Source organism: Psittacula echo, assembly GCF_963264785.1.
Source record: "Psittacula echo genome assembly, chromosome: 12".
In the NCBI taxonomy this organism is placed as follows: domain Eukaryota; kingdom Metazoa; phylum Chordata; class Aves; order Psittaciformes; family Psittacidae; genus Psittacula; species Psittacula echo.
This window is the reverse complement of record NC_137747.1, coordinates 9956237-9977347: the sequence shown is the minus strand read 5'-3', so window position 1 is coordinate 9977347 and position 21111 is coordinate 9956237. Positions and strand designations below refer to the sequence as shown.

Sequence of the window (21111 nt, the reverse complement as noted above, 5' to 3'; positions counted from 1 at the left end):
GTGGGAGGGTCCAGGGCCGGCTCTGCCCCTGCAGCCGGTGAAAGTGTTACTGCGGCACATGCAGCTTCTGCTTCCCTTTCTCACTTCTTCTGCCCTTGCTGTGCCCTGGCACCTCAGTCATTGCTTCTGCTCCCCAGGGCTGGGCTTGGGGAGGGACTGGGAAAAGAGAGCTTTGGAAGAGAGAAGAGGGAGCAGGGAAAGGGGATGGAGCTGCTCCCACCTCAGGGTGGGCAGCATGAAGTGTCCCACTGGTGGTGCCCAGGGGGAGGTGAAGCTGAACAGACCCGGTGGGCACTTTGCTCTGCTTCCTACTGAGACTTTATTAAATAAAGTCCTTCTTATGCAAGTTTTATGGGAAGCTCCTGGCAAGAGCTCTGGACTTTGCAGACACCTTCCCGCTCCCTTCTGCAGTGCCAGTATGACCTAGCTAAGGTCCCATCCATCCCCGAAGCCCCTTGAGCCAGGTCCCGGCAGTGCCGTGGCGTTGGTGAGTGCCCGGCCCCACGGGATGGGGCGGATGAACCACAGAGAAAGTGCATTTTTGAGGCAGCTCCCGGGCATGGGCCGTGCTGCTGCGGGACCACAGCACTGCCTCCCTGCCCCGTCCCAACAGTGCCACCACCCTCGCTGCTGCCCCTGTCCCTCCATTCGCCATGGCACCAGTGGGATGCTCACTCCAGAGGCTCCTTGATGAGGCACTCCTTGAGGGTGGGCTGCTGCTGCAGGGGCGGCCCGGCCTCCCGCAGGTCCTGCAGCCAGGCCTCTGAGCGCCGTTTGTCCTTGCCCACCTTCCAGGCGAGGTGGACGTGTGCCTGCAGGAAGGGCCCCAGTAGCGGGTGGCTGCCCTGAGCCTCCAGCAGCTGCAGCGCCTGCTCGCAGCACCCATGGGCCTCGCCGAGCTCATCCAGCTCCTGGTGGCAGACGGCGAGCCCAGCCAGCGTCAGCAGGAAGCGGCTGGAGCCGCAGGCCCCCAGCCGGTCCTGCAGCCGGTAGGCATTGGCCCAGGTAGCCAGGGCCTCACGGTACATGCCAGTGCAGGTCAGGCGCTGTGCTGCCTGCAGGTCCTGCAGGAAGAAGAACTCGAGGAACTCGGGGGAGCGGCGGATCTCAGCGATGGAGTGCAGGTGGGACAGGAACTGCTCGAAGGCTCGGCTCCGCTTAGCAATGGTCTCAGCGGTGAAGTTCTGGCGCAGCCTCTTCCTGGGGAAGGCGATGCCGGCCATGTCGCAGCCGAAGCGGCAGCGCAGGCGGCGGTTCAGCCGCTCAAAGTCCGAGTAGCGCCGGGCAATGGCGGCGGGGGCCTTGTCAAACCGGCCGGAGCGGATCAGGTAGATGGTGTAGAGCTGCAGAGGGGAGCTGGGCGTCAGGAAGAGCCGTGGGCAGAGCCAGAGCACGGCCATGGCGGGGTCTGCCTGGGCAGGAGGGCGCAGCCACAGCACCCATCAGCAATAGTTACCTGAGGCTCATCTGAGCCGCCAGCACCGTCCGAGCAGCACGGAGAAAGACAGAGAGAAATAAGCACCAGCCCGGGAGACCCCTGCCCCGGGGGAGAACAGGATCCGCGCCCGCCCAGCATCACCCTGCGTGCAGCCCCACCGGGCTCACTCACCACGTACTTGGAAGAGCGCTCGCTGATCACGCTGGCGCTGGTGACCTCGAAGAGCAGGCGCTGCGGTGTCAGGCTGCCCCGGGACCTGCGCCACAGCTCCTGCAGCTGCCGGGTCAGGAGGCTGCTGCCGCCGGCACGCTCGGCCGCAGGGCCCCACTCTGCGCCGGGAGACGGGTGTCAGTCCCCGGCACCCACCATCGCCCGCCCCCCCCACCATCGCCCGCCCCCCCCATGGTGCTGCCGCTCCGGCCCCAACAGCACCTACCTCCGTCCTCGGCACCCGCTGCCGCCGGCTGCGGTGGCTGCCCCAACTCCTCTCCTGCACCCTCCTCCTCGTCCTCCTCCTCCTCGTCCTCCTCCTCCTCGTGGCTGGTGAAGCTCAGGGTGCCGCTGAGGCGCGTCGATAGCCCCTCGGTGTCATCCTCCAGCTCCGAGCTCTCCGGGCAGTCCTCGGCCTCAACGCTGCCGCACGCCCGCTCCTCCCGGCCACCTTCACCGGACAGAGCGTGCCGCAGACGGTGCAGGATGCGGGCGGCCATCCCGGCGGGCCGGCTGCCGGGGGGGGTCACACCGGTCACCCCAACGCGGCGGGACGGGGGCTGCCGCCGCACGGGGCTGCCCACTGCGGCCCCGTGCGGGCCTAGGCTGGAACACCCCGGCCCTGGGACCCCCGGCCCCGGGACCCCCCGGGCCCGCTCCCGCACCCTCCCCGCTCCCGCCCGGCGGAGCCGCGTCCCGCCGCGGCCGGTCCGGCCGGTCCGTACCGCGCTGCCCGCGCCGGGCGGTGCCGAGCGATGGCTGCGGCGCGTCCCGGGATCCTCCCTGCGCGGCTCCGCCTCCGCCTGGAACCCGGATCGCGGCAGCGGGGCCGGCCCGGCCCGACCCCAGCCGGTCACCGCTCCCACTGCCCCCGCCCGGGTCCCCGCGCATCCTGGCGCCTGGCGCTGAGGGGTCCTGACGCCCCATCACCTCCTTTTCCCGGTGCCCCATCACCCCGGTACCTGCAGGCGGCTCCCGGCTCCGCGGTGCCGCACCTCCCGGGTAGGGTCGTTCCCCGCTGCCCGGGCTCCCCAGGCCTTTGCCCCGTCCAACCTCGCTACATGCCCCGCGCTGCTCCGCTGCCTTATTTAGCGCCATGCCTGCTCCCTCCTCGCCGCTTCCTTGGGAATGTCTATTAATATCGAGGAACCGGCCCAGCTGCTGCCATCGCTCTGCCCCTGCTCGCCCGCTGCGCTCAGCTCCAGCAGCCCGCATCCTGCCCAGGCTCCATCAGGGGTTCTGGAGCTCCCACGGCACCGGCGGCTCTGGGGGGCTTCAGCACCTGGTGCCCAGTGGTCCCAAACCCTCCCAACTTCCTCCCTGCTGGCTGCAGGGCAGAGTGGGACTTTGCAGAGGCTGTGCTGGTGCCATCCCCAGCACCCATCCTGGAAATGGGTTTTCCCAGCAAAACCAAGAGCCAGGGAACCTCCTGGATGTCCTTGGCATTGGGACCTTGCAGGACAGGGTGCTGTTTGCCTGGCCCCTCTGCAGCCCCCAGCTCTTGTGCAACCTCCTCAGAGTACCACGGAGCACAGACTACATGGCCAGCATGTCCCCAAGGCCACTAGCTGTGGCTGGTCCTGGCAGAGGTGGCTGGCATGGGCTGCAGTGTGTGATGGCACAGCCTTCAAAGAGGCACCTGGGCAGATTTCCCATTCTCCCGGTAGCACGGAGAGACAGGGCCTTTTCCGGACTCAGGTGCCAATGGTATGGGGACCCCACACTGCGGGGCAGGGAGCATGCTCTGTGCTCTGCAGGGGCTTCATGGCCAAGGTCCTGCTGCGGACCTTTCCTCATCTGGGGTAGGTGCTGCAGCACAGCTGTGCCCTGGCCCGCCAGAGCAGAAAATGGGGCTGAAGGAGGGGCACAGGTGGTGGAAAGAGGCTGGAGCCCCCGGGGGCTTGCAGGGTGAAGGAGGTGACTGTGTCAGGATGGGGCTGTGTCACAGGAGCGTGGCCCCATCCTGGGATCCTGCCCCAGCAGGGCTGTGGGCTTGGCAGGGGAGGGGGGCCGTGGTCCATATCCCTGTACTGGGGCAGATGTGTGGGGCAGGGGTGTCCTGAACCCCTTCTCTGAGTGATACTGGTGGCTCTGGGGATATTTTTAACCCCCTCCATGCTGAGCTTCTCTGGGCAGGGGTGCCGCGGGGTGGGGGCAGAGCTGTCCTCCTGCCAAGGCTCCAGTGTCCCTCCCCAGAGGGCTTGAATTTCTATTCCAGCTCCAGACCCACGCTTAATCCCCAGCTCCTGGCCAATAACGCTTTGGCTAAATTAGGTAAAATGCGCCGGTTGCCAATGAGCGGGGCCGGATTGCCACCGGGGAGCTGATAGGCTGCCGGGGCCGGGGGGCCAGCGGCTGGGGGCACGCCAACCCGGCGGGACGCTACAAATTGGTGTGCCAGCGGCACCAGGAAGCTTCTGGGGGGTTCTGCTGCAGAAGGTGGTGACTCCCTCGGGAAAGGAAGCAGCAAAAATGCCTTCAATGGTAAGAGCTGCTGCGTGCCATGTGCTGCGTGGCATGTGCTGTGTGCTGGGGCGAGACCCGGGGTGCAGGGGGTGCCGGGTGCCCAGGGAAGCAGGGCTGCTGAGGTGCCTCCATGGATGGTGGTGGGGAGACGGAGCCTGGGGCCAGGCTAAGCTCAGCGGGCAAGGGCACAGAGGTGTCAGGGCGGTGCAGGGGCCCCATGGCCGTGTCCCTGGGGGGCTGCCCGGGGGGTGTGGGTGCATGGGGACACGAGTTCAGCCCTGCCCGGAGCTTGGGACAGCGCAGTGGCAGCGGTGGCTGAAAGGCAAGCGCAGGGTCATGGGACACGGCTTCGCCCCGGCCCCAGCCTGCGCCTCCAGGAGAAACTCGATCGGGAGCGACAGGTGCCGGCAGCCGCGGCTCCACTGATCCCTATAAGGGGAGCTGAGGAGACCCCCAAAATAGCACCGCGTGCCCAGGATGCCAAGGATGCGCATGGGGACCGTGACCACTGTGCCACGGAGGGGTCCTAGCACCCACTGCCACCAGAGATGCCTGTGCGGCACCAGAGCTGCCCTGGCATCATCCCCTGGCTGTGATGGGTTCTCCCCCTGTCCTGCCTCGCTGGCTGTGGTGTGCGTGGGGCTCCCTGGTGCACCGTGCGTGGCTGCGCTGAGCCCGCTCCCGTGCTTTGCAGACAGACCAGCAGGCAGAGGCTCGTGCCTTCCTCAGCGAGGAGATGATCGCGGGTGAGCATGGGGGAGAGGGACCAGACCCAGGCAAGGCACGGGGCCAGGCTCTGCCCCGGCGCCGTCCCACGCACTGCCCAGCACTGACCCTCTCCCCACAGAGTTCAAGGCCGCCTTCGACATGTTCGATGCTGATGGCGGCGGGGACATCAGCACCAGGGAGCTGGGGACGGTGATGAGGATGCTGGGCCAGAACCCCACAAAGGAGGAGCTGGATGCCATCATAGAGGAGGTGGACGAGGATGGTGAGCAGCCCTGGGTGCTGGGCAGGAGGTGCTGGTGCTGGGTGGGCAGCCTGACCCATGCTTGACTTCCTGCCCCCAGGCAGTGGCACCATTGACTTTGAGGAGTTCCTGGTGATGATGGTGCGCCAGATGAAAGAGGATGCCAAGGGCAAGTCTGAGGAGGAATTGGCCAACTGCTTCCGCGTCTTTGACCGGTGAGTGGGGGCGATGTGATGGCTGCCCCATCCTGCCTGCAGGGGCTAGCGGGGTGACATAGAATCAGAATGGTTTGGGTTGGGAAGGATCTTAAGATCACCCAGTTCCAACCCCTGCCCTGGGCAGGGACACCTTCCACTAGAGCAGCTTGCTCCAAGCCCCTGTGTCCAACCTGGCCTTGAACACTGCCAGGGATGGGGCAGCCACAGCTTCTCTGGGCAAAAAACATTTATTATTTCTTTGGGCACATCCTGCCCTCACCCTGCTGCAGGAATGCGGACGGGTTCATTGACATCGAGGAGCTGGGTGAGATCCTGAGGGCCACTGGTGAGCCCGTCACTGATGAGGACATTGAGGACATGATGAAGGACTCGGACAAGAACAACGATGGCCGCATCGACTTCGACGGTGAGTGCCGGCCATGGCTGAGCACGGGTGCTGTGTGCCCCAGCCGGGCCAGAGGCTGAGCACGCTGCTCTCTTGCAGAGTTCCTGAAGATGATGGAGGGGGTGCAGTAAAGGACCAGACATTCCTCAGGCCGGCAGCTGCGCCCAGCCCTGCTCCACCAGCAGCCAGGGAGCAGCAGCTCCATTGCACCCAGCCCCTGGCCCCAGCTGTGTCCTGCCCTGTGCCGGCCCCGCTGCCACGGCTGAGCTTTTCCTCCGCGCGTGGTTTCAGTGTGATCCTCAATAAAAGGGGAGAGGCTCGAGCTGCCGGTGCGGGGCTCAACCGGGTTCACACAGAGAGGGGGCTGTGGCCCCACGGCCCCTGTGCTGCTCCCCTGGCAGGGATGTGTGTGGTGGGTGCCTGCGTTGGTCACGCTCACGCTGCGGGGCCAAAGGGCAGCGCGGGGCCGTGGTTCCCACGGGAGGCTGGGCCGGTGCCAGTGTTGAGCTCAGACTTTCCATGCAGAGCAGCCGGTTCATGCGGCAGCACCGGGGGCCCTGGGGCTGCTCCTGCCCATCGGGGGGATCTGGGGAGCTTCCAGCACCAGTGCTACACCAGGAACCCTGTACTCCACCTAGGAGGGTGCAGAGGACCTGGGTCGGGGTGGGGGGAGCAGCTGCCCCCTCCCCACAGGGTCAAGTCAACCCTGGAGCTGCTGTGCTGGAACATCCCGTGCCCGCCCGGCATGCATTGCTGCTCCCCAGGGATATGCTCCTCCCTGGCTCCCGCTGCAGCTCCACACAGCCTCTGTAGCCAGGAGAAGTAGCAGGGGACGAGGGAGCACCCAGGCTATGTGGGGACAGCGAGAGCAGCACCGTGCAGCTGGTGGGACAGGGGGACGCAGCCCAGAGCCAGGGACCACCGTGGAAGGGCTGGACACAGCCACAGCCTCACGGCACACGATGGCACTGAGGAGAGCGGACGCGTGCCGCACACGGGGAGCAGCGGGAACGTGTGCTGCAGCCCAGGCCACGCTCTGCAAGGCCACGGCCGGGCACCGGCAGCTGGTGCTGCAGTTGGGGGGCAGCGCCGACGGCCCCCGGCTGCGGGAGGAGCGGCGCAGGATGAGTGCGGAGGCCCGCGAGCTCAGTTCTGGTAAGGAGGGGGCCGCTGCACCGCGCAACGGCTGCGGTGCCCCCCCTGCACCCACACCGGTGCCGGTGGAGGAGTCCAGGGTCACCCCGGCTCAGCGCCCTCATCCCGCAGGGCTGCGGTGCGCTCTGCTGGCGGGGCTGCGGCAGGCACCAGGGAGCCCCGAGGAGCGCCGGGAGCTGGAGCGGCTCTGGGTGCTCTTCCTGTCCGTGCTGGAGCTGTTCCTGCAGGACCTGTGCAGAGCCCACCACCTCTGCCAGCTCTTCTCCCTGCAGGGGGACGGCACAGCCCCTCTGCGCACCGGGCTGGGGAACCGGCGAGGGGGGGCCCCTCTGCAGCCCCTGGCTGCCCCATGCCTGGAGGAGGAGATTGAGCAGGTGAGGGCCACGCTGGCAGAGATGGAGAGCAGAGCCAACATCCCGCTGTGGACGGTGGAGGCCACGCAGTCGGCGGGGACGGGCACCACCACGGCCGTGTCAAGTCAGGGTGGACCTCCCGCTGGGCCCTGCTGCAGGGTGCTCTGAGTGAGTGCAGGGAAGGAGGCAGGACCGGCACCCCACTTGCACCCTCCGGTGTCACAGAGCAGGGGATGGGACCTTGTCTACCCCCCAGCCAGGGCAAGGGATGCCCCCACCCTGCTGAGGGAAGGGGACCAGCTTCAGGCCCTTCAAGGGTCAATAAGGCACCTCTCATCCCACAAGGAGCAGTGTCCCTCCATTCCTGCCCACAAATGCAGAAGGACTGGCAAGACTCAGGGGTTCCAGGCTGCAACAGAGCCCCCAGGAGGACAGTTACAAACATGCTTTTATTTATACATTAACCGTGGCTCAGACTGCAAAATTAATTTAATAATAGCCTATGATACAGAAGCCGGGGCAGCGGCTGGGCAGGGGTGGGACGTGGTGGTGCCGGTCAGTTGTCCTGGCTGTGGGTCTGCTTCGCATAAGTCTCCCGCACGTACTTCTTGTAGGCTGAGGAGAGGAGCAGTGCGGGGCTGAGGGGTGGCCGCAAAGGGGTCGGGGGCTGCACCACTGCGCACCCCAGGGGTACAGAGAGCTGGACAGTGTTCTGCCCCAGGCACTCACCGGTTTGGTTCTTCCAGAGCTCAGCAGCGTGTGTGTTCAGGGGGCTCTCGATGTTTGGCTCTGGGGACAGCAGCGGGGTCAGTGGGGGGGACAACCCGGATACCTGAGCCCCGGCCCCCCCCCCGGCAGCGTGGAACCCACCTGCCAGCAGGCTCTGGATGGAAAGCAGGATGGTGCGGACATCGTAGAGCGCCGACCACTTGTCCTTGAGGATGTCGAGGCAGATGTTGCCCTGGGTGTCAACGTTGGGGTGGTAGCAGGGGGTCAGAAACCGCACCGTGGGCGCGGTGTAGGGGTACCCGCTGGGGAACTCCAGTGACAGCTTGTACCGCAGCTCCTCGTAGGCCTGCGGGCAGAAGAGAGTCAGAGGGGCACAGACTTAGGAGGAGCTCGGGGTCCCACTGTGTCAGGTCCCAGTTGCTCACTGTGCCCGCGGCGCCGTGGATGGTCCCGATCCACTTGAAGAGGTTGTCGGACTCGGGGAAGGCGGAGATGCCTTTGTCACCGGACATCTGGGGGGACAGCACGTCAGAGCCGATCGGGAACTCCACACCCCGGCTCGGCCCCGTGACACCGATACCCCCTCCCTGCGCCGGGCCCCCACTCACCATGAGCGCCATCAGCTCCTGCTGCAGCCTGCGAGGGAAGCACACGTTACCGTCCCGGCCCGGCGGAGCCGCCCAGCCCCGGCCCCCGCCCAGCCCCGTCTCCTCACCTCTTCCCCACCGCGCCGCGGGCCGCCGTGGCCCCCGCCTCAGCCGCTTTGCGGGGCACGGCGGCGGGATCCGCGTTCTGCGAGGCCATGGCGGCTCCGGCCCCCGCTGCCCCCCGGTTCGCGGGCGCTGGACGCTGGTCCAGCTCCCGGGCGGCTCCGCACCGGGCCCCCTTCCGCTCCTCTCTCCCGCGGCTGCGCAGGACCCGGACCCGCTGCGGCAGGGTCCCCGTGCGGGTGTCTTGGTGCAGGGGTCCCCGGTGCACGAGTTCTTGGCGATTCCCGGTGCAAGGCCTCTCCGGCGAGTCCCGGTGCGCGGCCCTTCGCTGGACGCTACTCTCCGCGATCACCACGTTCGGTCCCGCCCCGCTCCCGCGCCCCTTTTGAATGTACGCACCGTGCGTCCCCTCTGCCAATCAGCGCGCAGCCCAGTTCGACCTGGCCAATCGGCGCTCGCCGGGGATGCGATGCCACGGTAACGGCGAGCGGCTGCTGATCAGCCACCGCCCCGCGAGCGCGGAGCCGCGGTCCCGGGCGGCTCTTAAAGGGCCCGACCCCCCTTTCCCCGGAGGCGGAAGCGAGTGCGAAGCGGCTTTTATTGGGGTCCAGGGAGCCGGGCTCAGGGCTCGGGGGGGCTCTCGGGAGGCGGCGCTTCCGCCCCGCGGCGCAGCGTCTCCATGTGCTTTTGCATCTTCTCGGTCATCCAGGCTGGTGGCACGAACGGCTTCAGCTCCTCCAGCCGCAGGTCCACCGAATCCCTGTGAGAGGTGGGGGGAGATGGGGGCCCCCAGCATGGACTCCAGCATCAACCAAGAACCTTGGCACCCAGCACTGAGCCTGGACCCCCAGCACCAAGCCCAGACCCCAGCCAGCATTGAGCCTGGACCCAAAGCACCCACCATGGACTCCCAGCCACCACTAAGCCCAAAACCCCAGCACCGAGCACTCCATGCAGCATGGGGCATGGACCCCCAGGACAGTCTCCCCACAGTGTTGGGGTCCCCAGGGCAGCAGCCCCCAGCCCTGCAGCATAGCCACATCCGTGTCATTCCTCACCGGTAATCATCGCTGGCAGCCAAATCCCGGATGTCCTCTTCAAGGAGGAGGTAGGCCTGTGGCACAATGGGAAGACATCTCAGGGTTGCTACACATGGCGAGGGCAGTGCCATGTCTCCCATCCCCAGATGGCATGACCCGCCCTCCTGGGCACCCAGATCCCAAAGGACTGTAGCTAGACCCCCGAGAGCGCCTCTGCTCCGCATGCTCTGCCCTGGCGTCCTGGCAGAGCTGCTGTCCTGGCCCTGCGGTGGGTCTCTGTGCGGTCCCCGACGGCTGCAGGAGCCCGGAGCCTGGCTGTACTCACCATCTTGCCCCCCGTGGCCCTCATGTGCTGTTGCTCTGCCAGCCAGTGCTTATCCTGCGGGTCGGCTGCATACTGCAATAGAGCAGCAAGGACCTGGCTGAACACAGGAACAGACCCTCCTGCTCTGAACCCCCTCCTGCTGGGATGCTGCACCCGCTCCAATGCTCCCTGCAAGGGCTCCGGCTCCTCCAGCCACAGGGCACGGCTCCAGGCAGACCCACCGCCGCGGAAGCTGCGCTAAGCCCTCAACTGGCGTCCAGTGCCCCGGCCAGACTGCGGGAATGTGCTTCAGGACAGAAAACAGGGGCATGGTGGGGCAGGAACACAAGCGATCCAAAGCACAGGCTCCCCACTCCCACCGGAAACTGATTCCAAGCAAGTCCCGAAGAAGGAAGTGTTCTGCTGCGGCATCTGACCTTAAAGAGGTGGGGATGCTTGATGTAGAGCCGCCCTCTTGTTCCTCCCATCCCGAGAGCCCTGGAAGAGGAGCAGGAGAGGTGTCACAGTGCACGAGGGTGGTCGCGGCGGCACAGGGACACCTCTCTCCTCCCCAGGCCCTTCCTGCTGCTTTCGAGGCCAGGAAGCGAAGTGACGGGAGGGTCTTATGGGCTCCTGCCTTGGAGACACCACCCTCCATCGACAGGGCCGCTCCTTACTTGTTTGCTCGAGATCCCAGCACAAAGGTTGTGGTTTCAGTCAGTCGGGATGGATCCCACTACAGAGCAATTGGAAAAGGGGCAACATTAGAAATGAGGCTGGTGCTGGCCCATGCTCCACGAGCTCAGCTCTCTGATGGGGTACCTCAAACAGGCCCCAGCCTGGGAGCTGGACATAGACCTCCAGACTCTTGCAGAGGAGGGAAGTTACAATCCCCCTGGGCTGATTTAAGCTGTTTCCCTGGTGGGAAACCCTTGTGGGATCCTGCTGGCTGCTCCTGCTCTCCCCAGGTCTCCTAACAGCAGCCCCACACCACAGAGCTAAAGGCTACCCTGAGGGAGGCAAGCAAAGGCCTCCAGGCACTTCACTCCTCTTCTTGCTTCTCTCTGTGCCACAGGGGCCCGTCGGGGCAGAGCACAGCTCAGTGCTGTCCTCTGCTCCTGCAGCAGCAGGGCTCTGCTGGTGGGAGCAAAGGGGAGGAGAGGGTGAGCCCAGCAGTGTTGGCCAGCCAATACCTTTGGTCCATCCCTTCTCACAGGCTCAGAGACTTTCAGCTTCCACCTGAGGGGAAGGAAAATGCAGTGAGAACGAGTCCCTGTGGGACCAGCACAGCCCCCACCGGAGCTAGGGCTCAGTCCCTGCTCCAGACCCTCATCTTTGCTGCATGTTCTCTCCCTGGCTGCCATGACCCCACTCCACCCTCAAGCTGCTCACTCCAAACAGTCCATCTGGACCTTTCCACCCCTCCAGGCCTGTTTAACGCCACTTCCTCAACCCACCTCCCTCCTCCTGTGCACCTCCTGCACCTCTCCTTCCTGCGGGAGGGGAAGCAGACCACAGCCTTTCTGCACCCCCGATTTGTGCATCCTCATTTCCCACCCACCCTCCCAAACCAGGGCTGCAGCTCAGGACGCGCTCTGGTACTCACGCAGCCATGCCGGAGACCCCGCGATCGTTCAAGAGGCTCTGTCCTGGAGGCCGCCCCTTTCTCTGTGTGGAAGAAATCCTCCAGTGACTCAGCTCTGTGCGCTGAGAACCCGCTCAGCTGCTCCCCCCCTCCCAGGGAAGCTGCTCCTTCTGTCACCAGCAGCAGCGCTGCCAGAACAGGCTCCTCCGAGGCAGCACAGGAGCTGCCTTTGCCCGTGCAGAAACACCTCTACCTTCTTGGGAACCGGGCTCCCTCGGCGGTTCAGCTCCTCGTCCATCTGTCGGGCTCGCTGGAAGCAGAGCAGCAGTGGGATGAGCAGGGCCCTTCTCCAGCCGCCGCTCCCCCTTTGTGGGGAAAGGCTGATCCCACCCCACCTTGGTGAGAAGCACCAAGCACTGAGAAGCAGCCACGATTTTCAGGGCCCTGGAGGTCCCCCCCTCCCAGACTCACCCCCTCCAGCTCTATCCCTGGACAGAATGAGGCAGAAGAGTAAGCAATTTCAACCCTCCTCCTCCTCCTCCCAGCTCTGACAAGTCATTCAGGCCTTTGGGAACAATGACAACTTTTACCTTTGGCACTGTCTGCTCATGAGGCAGCCTGGGAACAACCTTTTTCCCATCTGAGAACAGCAGTTTGGCCTGCAGGAAGAGGAAGAAAAGTTACCTGATTCTGGATCCAGAGGAGGACCTGCCTGATGCCCCCTCTTTCATGTATCTGCCTGACAGCCCCGTAACTGTTCTGCTTTTGGAGAGCCACCGCACAGTGCAGCAAGATGCAAAAGCACGATCTGAGCCTGACAGTCTGGGCACCTGGCATTGTGGCAAGGGGTTGGAACTGGATGATCTTTAAGGTCCCTTTCAAGTCAAACCAGTCTGTGGTTCTACACCGTGTGAGGGCTGCATACGTTCCCCCAGCTGTTAAAAGGGACACATCGCAGCCAGGTGCAGGCTCTGCAGAGGGTGTGGAGCCCCTCACTTCGCTCACCTGCTCCAGACAGCTCCGACACGTCTCTTGGATGAGCTGCTCCGGGTCCACCTCCTCCCCGACGTTATCGCGCACGTTGATTGCTGCCTTCTGGAAGAACTGGAGAGGAGCAGGTTAGCACCTGAGCAGCCTCAGCACGGGCACCCACGACCGCTGCGGGGCCCGTCCCGCGGCTTTCACCTTCATGTACTTGTTGAAGACGCCGCGAATGTCCTCGTTGATGCTGGGCTGCAGAACAGCGCGCAGCAGGTCCATGGACACGGCCGGGTCCGTGAAGCTGAGGGCGGAGGGGTCAGAGGGGGACGCGGCCCGGCCGCAGCCTGGTCCGACCGCGATCCCCCGGCTGCGTCCGCCCGTACCTGGTGGTCATCTGCGAGCGCCGGCCGCGCCGCTGCACCTGCCGGTGCTTGATCATGATGTTCCAGGGGCTCTGCGGGACACACGCGTCAGCCGCGGCCCGCCCGCCCCGCCCGGCCCAGCCCGCGCGGCCCCGCCGCACCGCGCTCACCTGCTGCTCCTCGGCGCCGTCCGCGCCCGCCTCGCCCGGCCCCGGCTGCTGCTGCTCCGCATCGCGGGCGGCGCCCATGGCGGCCCCGGCCCAGCACCGCGCCACCGGAACCGCGGCGCCCCTCGCGCGTCACCGCCCCGCGCCGCCGAGCCCGCGCGCCGGAAGTGATGCGCTGCCATGGCAACGGCGCCGGGCGCTGCGGGGACACGTGGGTCCGTCCCTCCGGCTGCGGCATGGCCGGGGCCGAGCTATCGCCGGCCTGAGCGCAGCATCCCCGTCCCTCCCCTCGTGCCCCAGCACCGGTGTCCCCCCGTGCCTTGTGTGAACCCTTCCGCTCTCACACTCGCGGGGAGCGGGCTCAGGCTCAGGTACGAGCCCGCAGCACTGAGGGAACCCTCGGCTCTGCAGCAGCGCCGCTGCCCGGGGGAGGGCACCCGGGCCGTCAGCTCGCACAGAACCCGAATCCTTAAAGCCTCCGTCGGGAGCGGGGCCGGTCTCGGGTGGAGCTGTCACGCTCTGACCCTGCCCAAAGGGTGGTGGCGGCAGGAGCGGGCGAGCTCCTCCTGCCTCTCTCTGTGTGGTCACTGGTGTGGTATTATCTATGTCCAGAACAGAAACCCAGGCTCGTTTCTGTTCCAGTTGTAGCAGCTCTGTGTCTGTGTCCTCAAACCCCTCACCTCTCTGGAATCCTGCTATTACCTGAGGAAACACTCCAGCATTTCCTCACCTCGTCCAGTGTGTGCAGAACATTCAAAATGACTTGTCTGTCGTTTTCTAGACCTGTACTTTTCCATTGTGTCAGCTGGAGAGCAGTGTAAGGTTAAAAAGCATTTGCTGACGTGCGGGTAATGCTTTTCCTTGTTCCTTCCAAAGTGATGGGAAGATAACCCAAAGAAATGGAATTTCCCAAAGCCTGAGGCATTGAGGTCACTCATGGCCCCGCACCCAGAGCCACTGGCACAGAGGATGGTGCCGAGCAGAGGGGTCCTGGTGTGCCCCATGTACAAGGGGAAATCCCTTCACTGTGCTGCACTGAGGGAAATCAGCTTCTCCTTCCCCACTGGCTTTGGCGGACACTGCAGCCCAGTGTCTGTGGCACAGGCACTGTGCTGATGCTGCCAGAGGATGGTCTGTGGGTGTCTCTCAGCCTGCGTCACTGCAGCCTGTGGCTGCATCCCCTCAGCGTGACCTGTGTGATCCTCCCATTGCTGCTGTCAGCAGCGACCGCGCGCAGCACCCGCGGGAGACCAGAGCCGTGCGCGGGAGGAGAGGCTGGGCCACGCATGGAGGAGGATCCTGCCCTCCTTGTCCCCTTCCTGCTGCCCTGGCCGGGGCTGCGTCAGCGCGGGAGGGGACCAGGCTGACACACAAACCTGACCTGCGGATGTGGAGCCGGTCGAGTCATCATCAGCTCCATCACCACCAGCCCTGGGCTCATCTCGTGCTTGTTTTGGTTCTTCCAAATTGTTCGCAACAAAGATAGGATATTGTCCAGAGGGAGGGAAAATAACTACGGCTGTGGAAAGTCATGGGAGGTGAGAGAAGTGGTTCTGTTCAACCAGCAAAGCTCGATGGAGAGAGGGCTCAGCTCGGTACATGTGCTGCTGAGAGGACACTGTTGGTTGCTCTCTGTACCCACTGTGAGCAGACAAATCTTCTTGTTGGTTTGAATCAAGTGAGACGTGGATCAGATCTCTGGAAAAGCTTTCACAGAGACTTAAATCCTGCAACAAATTCTTATTAAAAGAGTCCCTGTTCTGGAAGGGGTGGGGATGTCTTTTGAAGAGCAGATCAGAACAATGTCAGGGATCACCACGACGTAACCAATGAGATGACTTGTTTGGGTCTCCCATTGTTTAATGGTACTTTTTCCATGGATTTGTGTGGTGGGTGTGCAGAACACGCCAGCCTGCGGGTGTCTGCCGTGCACCAACAGCTGCTTCACAGCTGAGGCTTCCTGAATGCTTTCTTGATTCACAGAGATGCTTCAGACAAGTCCCGTCTGTCCCTCAGTGCAGGCAGGTTCTGGTGGCAGCAGAAACCTGTTGAGCCCAATCCCACATCCTGTTTTGGCAGCAAGACTCGTGCAAAAGCTTTGTTATCTCACTGGCTCCTCATGACGGTGTTGGCTCTGCCCTTGCAGGTCACCACACGGCTGCAGTGTGAGAGGCAGCACAGGGTATTAGGAAGGAGGAATGGGACCATATCCTGTAAACTTTACCCTTTAACATCACTGGTTAGCATCAAATGCTGTAAAAGTGCACCAGCCCTCACAGAAAGGGCACAGGAGAGGACCCTGGGTTTCAGGGGGCTGAGGTGGCTGGGAGAGGGAACAGGAGCAGGAGAGAAACCTAGTGTTCTGAATGCTGAGAGCCCTTTTCCCATCGGTCTGTGTCAGCCTCAGGATGCTTCATGTCTGTGGAGTCAGGTGGGCACATGCAGGGGCCTGAGCAAGACCCTGCTGTCCATGGAAGTGGGATTTACATGGATGCTGTGAGCTCTGCATCAGTTCAGCGATGACCTACCCCAGCCCAGCACCCCAGTGCAGGCTCTGGAGGATGTCCTGCTCCAGCAGCACATGATAAGCACTGGGCTGGGAGGTCAGGCCCAGAGCCACAGGGTGGAACACTGGGTCTCCGGCAGACACGGGCGGTTCATGTGGAAATGGCACCGAACTGAGTCATGGCCACGAGAGGATTAAACCTGTTCTTAAAATGTGTTTCTTGCACTGAGCTCTCTTCCCACACAGGTTTGGCAGCACGCAGCAGTGCACCTTCCTGCTCCCAAGTCTCACTCCTTGCACTGCTGCTGCATCACTTCGGTGTGACTGATGGAAAGCGCTCTGAGCAGGACCTTCACCTCTCCCGTGCTGGCAGCAAGCAGTGGACACTGCTTAGAACTGTAGAAATAACATTGAGTTTAAACCAGTTGATTTCAGTTGCCCCACAGCTACAGGTTTAAACTTTGTCTTTTGATCCAGCAAGTCTGACCCATTCTTGCCTAGTGCTGGTGTCTCCTGGCCAGGCTAGTCCTAAAGTGCTCCTGTAATGCTGATTGCACTTTGGCTTATGTATAATTCAGGAAGAAATAACTAAATAGGAAAGGAAAAAAATTACAAAATCAGATTCCACCACTCCTGTGTGACTTGAGAATAACTCAATGTAAATGGGTTGTCACTCATTATTGAAGGTACTGCTTACTCTGTTATCTCAAGCATATTAAATAAGTCTTTACCCTGAAATCAGGTGCAGAGGAAAGGGAAGTAAAGGTGGCAGTGTGTTTAATTTGTCTTTCACTCTTAAGGTGGGTCTCTGATGAAGGCCAGCAGCTTGGACCTGGGGTTTGAAGGCAGATTCCTGTGCTCTCTTCACCTTGGCTGAGCTCTTGACTTGAAATCCTGAGACTTTTCCCTCCAGAGAGCTCCATCTCATTGAAGCAGACCCTTCCCTCCTCCTGGCCCCGTGCTGTCCTCCCTGCGGCATACGGCTTCGGTTAGGGGTGGAGAAAGGCACTAGAGTGGCTCTCCAGAAAACAGAATTACAGCAAACTGTGGGAGGTTCCCGCAGGTCACCTGGGAGCTGCTTCCTCCCATTCCCAGCCCGCCCGGAGGAACTTTAAATCGCCGCCGGCTCCGTGCCGGCACCACTGGCTCCGGCAGCATGAGAGCGAGAGGCGTCCTCCTGCTGGCGCTCCTGGGGCTGGGGGCAGAGCTGCAGGCAGCACCCACCGCAGGCAAGTACGGGCGGGCTGGGAGCACCCGGCCTCGCCGGGACTGAGGGTGTTTTCTGTGTGTTCACAGAATCACGGGATGGTTTGGGTTGGAAGGGGGGATCATTGCTCCAACCCCCTGCAATGAGCATGGACATCCTCCACCAGATCAGCATTGACGGTGATGTGTTTAAATGTCTGCTTCAATCCCTGTGTTTTGAAAGCTTCCTGTGAGGAGCTGGAGCCCTGCTCAGGTTTAGCCATGGCTTCAATTGTGCGAACTTTGAGTTCAACAAAACTCCTGCCAGGATGCAGAGGGTTGCGGAACCGGCACACAGGCACAGGGATGCGCGAGAGGAGGTTTGGTTGAAGCAGTGGCTGGTGCAGGGACTGGTGCTGATGTAGCCCAGGCAGAGCCCCAGGTGCTGCACCGGGACTGGGACCGGCTGGACCCTGATGATCCTGCTGGCAGCTGCCCCAGTGCTTGGCTTGGGGGCTGTTCAGGGCATTTCCCATTATGAGCCCTCTGGAAGCACCAGCCCAGGGGAGGTGCCACTCTGGAGAGGGGAAATTACCAAGGAAGAATAGTTTTCCTTCTAATATTATTTTTTTCTTGGGTAAACCGGCCACGTTTCAACGCAGTGAAAACAGCACTCCTGTTGAATGAGCCATGAAGTGATTTTGAGGGCATTTTGCAGAACCTCTTCTTTCCGAATGCTCCCGCCCACGTTGCCAGCCGAGCTCAAACTCTGAAGCAGCACCAGCTCCTGTGCAGTGGGAGCCCAGTTTGCTGCTGCTCTGTAACAGGATGCTGGGGCCATCATGCACTGATCTAAATGTGTCAGCAGAAATGTCATCACTTTCCAGTGCTCCTCTGGAAACCCGAGTTTCTTTTGGTCTCAGCTACAGGCTGGTTCTAAGCCCTGTGGCATAATCCACCTTCTGCCAGCGACCACGCTGATCCCGCTCCCTGTCCCAGAGCAATGCCAAGGAGACGGCACTGCTGTGGGGAGCCATGGGCTGTGCTGCTGCTCCATGGGAGCTCATAGACCTGAGTGCTCCCAGTTCCTGCATTCCTGCCCTGGTTAAACAGCACCTACTGTATTTGGATTGGTTTTGTTAAGCAGCTACTGCAGTCACACACTCACTTTCTTGCTTCTCCTCTCCACATTCTGCCCAGCTCCTCAAGCCCTGCATCCACTCCGTGCGTGGTGCCTGTCTGCGGGTGGGATTCGGGGTGCACGGGATGGAACCGGGGGGGTTGGAGCTTTGGGTGCGATGGCCGGGAGCTGCAGGTGAGAGGGCAGCGCACGGGGTGACGCTGCTGCTCTCTGCTCCGTTCCAGGGCGCCCCGGAGGAGCCCTGGACCCGCGGCTGCAGCCAGAATGTCCTGGAGACGCTCTGGTGGGGAAGAGCCTTTTGCCCGAGGAACGGCCCAGCGCGGTGCCCGCTCCGCTGCCCGGGAATGCCGCCCGTGACGGGACCTGGGAGTCGTGTGCGGAGTGGGTGTATAAAGACCAGCGCCTGCCCGTGGCTGCTACAACGCCTGCACGGGGGAAGAAGCCAGAGCCTGGGCGAGTGCCTGCAGCAGGGAACAAGCCCGCAATGGCTGGGAACAAGCCCGCGCTGGATGGGAACAAGCCTGCAATGGCTGAGAACAAGCCGGCGCCGGATGGCAACAAGCCTGCACCGGCTGGGAAGCCGGACAAAGGGAAGAAACCCAGTTCAGGGAAGAAGCCAGCATGTGGGGGGAAGACTGAGACTCAGGAGAAGCCAGAGGTCGTAGCAAAGCCAGGGGCTGGAGGGAAGCCAGGGGCTGGGGAGAAGCCGGACACTGGGGATAAACCTGTACAGGGGGAGAAGCCGGAGATTGGTGAGAAGCCAGAAGCTGGAGGGAAGCCGGAGGCTGGGGGGAAGCCGGAGGCTGGGGAGAAGCCAGAGAGTGAGGGGAAGCCTGAGGCAGGAGAGAAACCTGAGTCTGATCAGGGTGAGAGTGAGGAGGATGATGACAAAGATGACGATGATGATGATATGGGTAAAAATGAGCATGGTGATGATAATGGTGACAATGATGATGGCAACGAGGATGGCGACGATGGTGATGATGATGGAGATGATGATGGCAATGATGATGGAGATGATGCTGGAGATGATAATGGCGATGATGATGGAGATGATGGCAATGATGATGGCAACAACAATGGTGATGATAATGGTGATGACGATGATGGCAACAGTGATGGCAATGACAATGACGATGGCAACAGTGATGACAATGGTGATGATGGTGGTGATGATGAAGGCTATGGAGATGGTGATGGCGATGAAGATGATGACGATGATGATGGTGGTGGTTATGGCGATGACACTTGGTGATCGATGCCACCAGGTGTGTGAGGAAGCAAGCAGAGCCTGTGGTGGGTGGGCGCAGGGATGGCTGCCCTGGGGCTCCTGCTCTGCCGCACTCTGCCAGGGCTGGCCTCAAGCACCAGCCGTGTTTGGTCAGGTCCTCTTTCCTAATAAACCCCACACTGAGCCACCGGCTTGGCGTGACAAGCTATCCCTGATCAGTGCTTGGCATGGCCAGCCCGTCAAGGCTGCCCCAGCCTTGTCCCATGCATGAGGAGCTCTTGCGCCTGCTTCTGCCTGGTGTGGGCTTGGCAGGGCCCTTTGCACAGCAACATGACTTGGTCCCCTGTGAGAGAGCCACAGGAATGGCCCTGACAAGCCCTGCCAGGACCAACAGAACATCTCTGGGCCAGGAGACCCTACCCAGCTCCCCAGGGGCTCCTTGGGGTGAGCTGCCCCACGGCCAACCCCCAGCATCCTCTGGCAGCAGCTGCCATGGCAGAGCTCTGCCAGGGGCCAAACGGGCTCCTGCAGCTGGGGACAGTCCCATCCCCAGGGATGTGCTGCCACGGTGACAGCCCCCGTTGGACCCAGTCCCTCCCACAGGGCCCGAAGCTCCCAGGGTGGCCACGGGGGCTCACCAGGAGCCTGATGCAGCAGGAGCCAGCCAGCGGTCATTGCAGAATGGGTTTACTGGGGTGGGGGGCACTGAGACCCCCGTACTCTGCAGGGAGCTGAGGGTGAGGGGTGGAGGTGGGACCGGGGGAACAGGCCCTTATCCAGTAGCTGGTGGGTCCCTCCATGGCCGCTGTCTGTCCGTCTGTGTCTGTCTGGTGGCCGCACAGGCTGGATCCTTGGTCCAGGTCCACGCAGGGGTTAGGTGAGTCCTGGGGAGAGACCAAAGCATTCGTGTCCCAAGCCCTGTCTTCGGAGCACACTGGGGTGCAGCCATTGACCCTGCTTAGGAAGCTGGGCTCCAGCCACGGCTGCACCCTCCTGCAGCACCGGCTGCCCATGCCCGCCCTGTGCTCACCGGTGGACACGAGCCGGGCCCAGAGGCAGCAGAGCCCCAGCAGCAGGAGCAGCAGCAGCAGCCGCATGGTGCAGGGCAGCGCCGGGGCTTGGGCACAGCTTTAAATCCTCTTGGGGCTGGAGGCTGGTCCCAGTGACCTGGTCCGTGCCCAGCGCCCAGCACGCTCCGGCCAAGCGTGATCCCCCCCCCACCTGCATGATGCTGCTGGACGAGCCAGGCAGGAGGCACAAAGGTGCTGCTGCTCTGTGCAGCCCTGGGAGGGCTGTGTCATGTTTGCCATGTGTGCCATGCTGTGTCATGTTTGCCATGTGTGCCGTGCTGTGCCATGTGTGCTGTGTGCCATATTGTGCCATGTGTGCCATGCAGTGTCATGAGTGCTATGTGCCATGCTGTGCCATGTGTGCTGTGTGTCATGCTGTGCCATGTGTACTGTGTGCCATGCTGTGCTATGTGTGCCATGCAGTGCCATGTGTGCCATGCTGTATCATGTGTGCTATGCTGTGCCATGCCACAAGAACAGCTGGTGCAGCTTCCTGTTGCAGAGGGCAGGTACAGGCAGGGTCCAGGGACCCTGTGTGCAGCCAGCCCTGCCGAGGTGATGGAGGTGGCTCCTGTCCGGGCACTGTGGAGCGGCCCGCGGTGCCCTGGCAGCTCCCCAGGCATTGTTCTGCCTCCGGGAACAATGGCTGGCTCCCAGGGGACGTCCTGTGACAGGACACGGTTCACAGCCCCGTGCTGCCACCGCAGCCCCCCAGCTCCCGGCCAGCCCATGCCCACCTGGGCCCACACCTTGGACAGCAGCCGGGGACCAGAACTAACAGGGGGTACAGGGCCCTGGTGCTGGGGACAGGGAGCTGGAGGGTGCACGGGTGCTCTGCCTGGGTGCCAGGACTGTGGGGTCACAGCAGCAGGTCCTGTGTCCTTTGTGGAGCTAGGGTGGGTGCC

General features: G+C 62.8%; 5 protein-coding genes across 6 annotated transcripts; 2 read left to right on the top strand and 3 right to left on the bottom strand.

Annotated features, from left to right (window-relative positions):
• Positions 1-671: 671 nt before the first annotated feature.
• SNX21 (sorting nexin family member 21) lies at positions 672-2148 on the bottom strand (the record flags this gene model as incomplete). Its single annotated transcript, XM_080627747.1, has 3 exons — positions 672-1343; positions 1610-1767; positions 1875-2148. The coding sequence occupies 3 exons, from the start codon at positions 2146-2148 to the stop codon at positions 672-674; spliced, it is 1104 nt and encodes a 367-aa protein (XP_080483873.1).
• Positions 2149-4814: 2666 nt separating this feature from the next.
• Positions 4815-5818, top strand: TNNC2 (troponin C2, fast skeletal type; the record flags this gene model as incomplete). Its single annotated transcript, XM_080628047.1, has 5 exons — positions 4815-4860; positions 4962-5105; positions 5185-5299; positions 5572-5708; positions 5787-5818. The coding sequence occupies exons 1-5, from the start codon at positions 4851-4853 to the stop codon at positions 5816-5818; spliced, it is 438 nt and encodes a 145-aa protein (XP_080484173.1). The 5' UTR covers positions 4815-4850.
• Positions 5819-6649: 831 nt separating this feature from the next.
• Positions 6650-7363, top strand: LOC308226308 (regulator of G-protein signaling 9-binding protein-like; the record flags this gene model as incomplete). The annotated part of the gene is made up of 2 exons (XM_080627936.1): positions 6650-6842; positions 6954-7363. The coding sequence occupies 2 exons, from the start codon at positions 6650-6652 to the stop codon at positions 7361-7363; spliced, it is 603 nt and encodes a 200-aa protein (XP_080484062.1).
• Positions 7364-7711: 348 nt separating this feature from the next.
• Positions 7712-8842, bottom strand: UBE2C (ubiquitin conjugating enzyme E2 C). Its single transcript, XM_080628164.1, has 6 exons — positions 8640-8842; positions 8533-8560; positions 8350-8436; positions 8066-8270; positions 7925-7984; positions 7712-7810 (listed from the first exon to the last, which is right to left on the bottom strand). Exons 1-6 carry the CDS (start codon positions 8726-8728, stop codon positions 7752-7754), a joined length of 528 nt encoding a protein of 175 aa, XP_080484290.1. The 5' UTR covers positions 8729-8842; the 3' UTR covers positions 7712-7751.
• A 7-nt stretch (positions 8843-8849) lies between these two features.
• On the bottom strand, positions 8850-13213 carry DNTTIP1 (deoxynucleotidyltransferase terminal interacting protein 1). 2 transcript variants are annotated; one of them, XM_080628162.1, is made up of 13 exons: positions 13077-13213; positions 12928-12998; positions 12749-12845; positions 12569-12667; positions 12154-12222; positions 11817-11873; positions 11585-11646; positions 11172-11217; positions 10656-10714; positions 10416-10476; positions 10000-10071; positions 9693-9748; positions 8850-9394 (listed from the first exon to the last, which is right to left on the bottom strand). In XM_080628162.1, the coding sequence occupies exons 1-13, from the start codon at positions 13152-13154 to the stop codon at positions 9256-9258; spliced, it is 966 nt and encodes a 321-aa protein (XP_080484288.1). In that variant the 5' UTR covers positions 13155-13213; the 3' UTR covers positions 8850-9255. The 2 variants fall into 2 exon arrangements, with proteins under 2 accessions (XP_080484288.1, XP_080484289.1); XM_080628163.1 differs by lacking the exon at positions 10000-10071.
• Positions 13214-21111: the final 7898 nt, after the last annotated feature.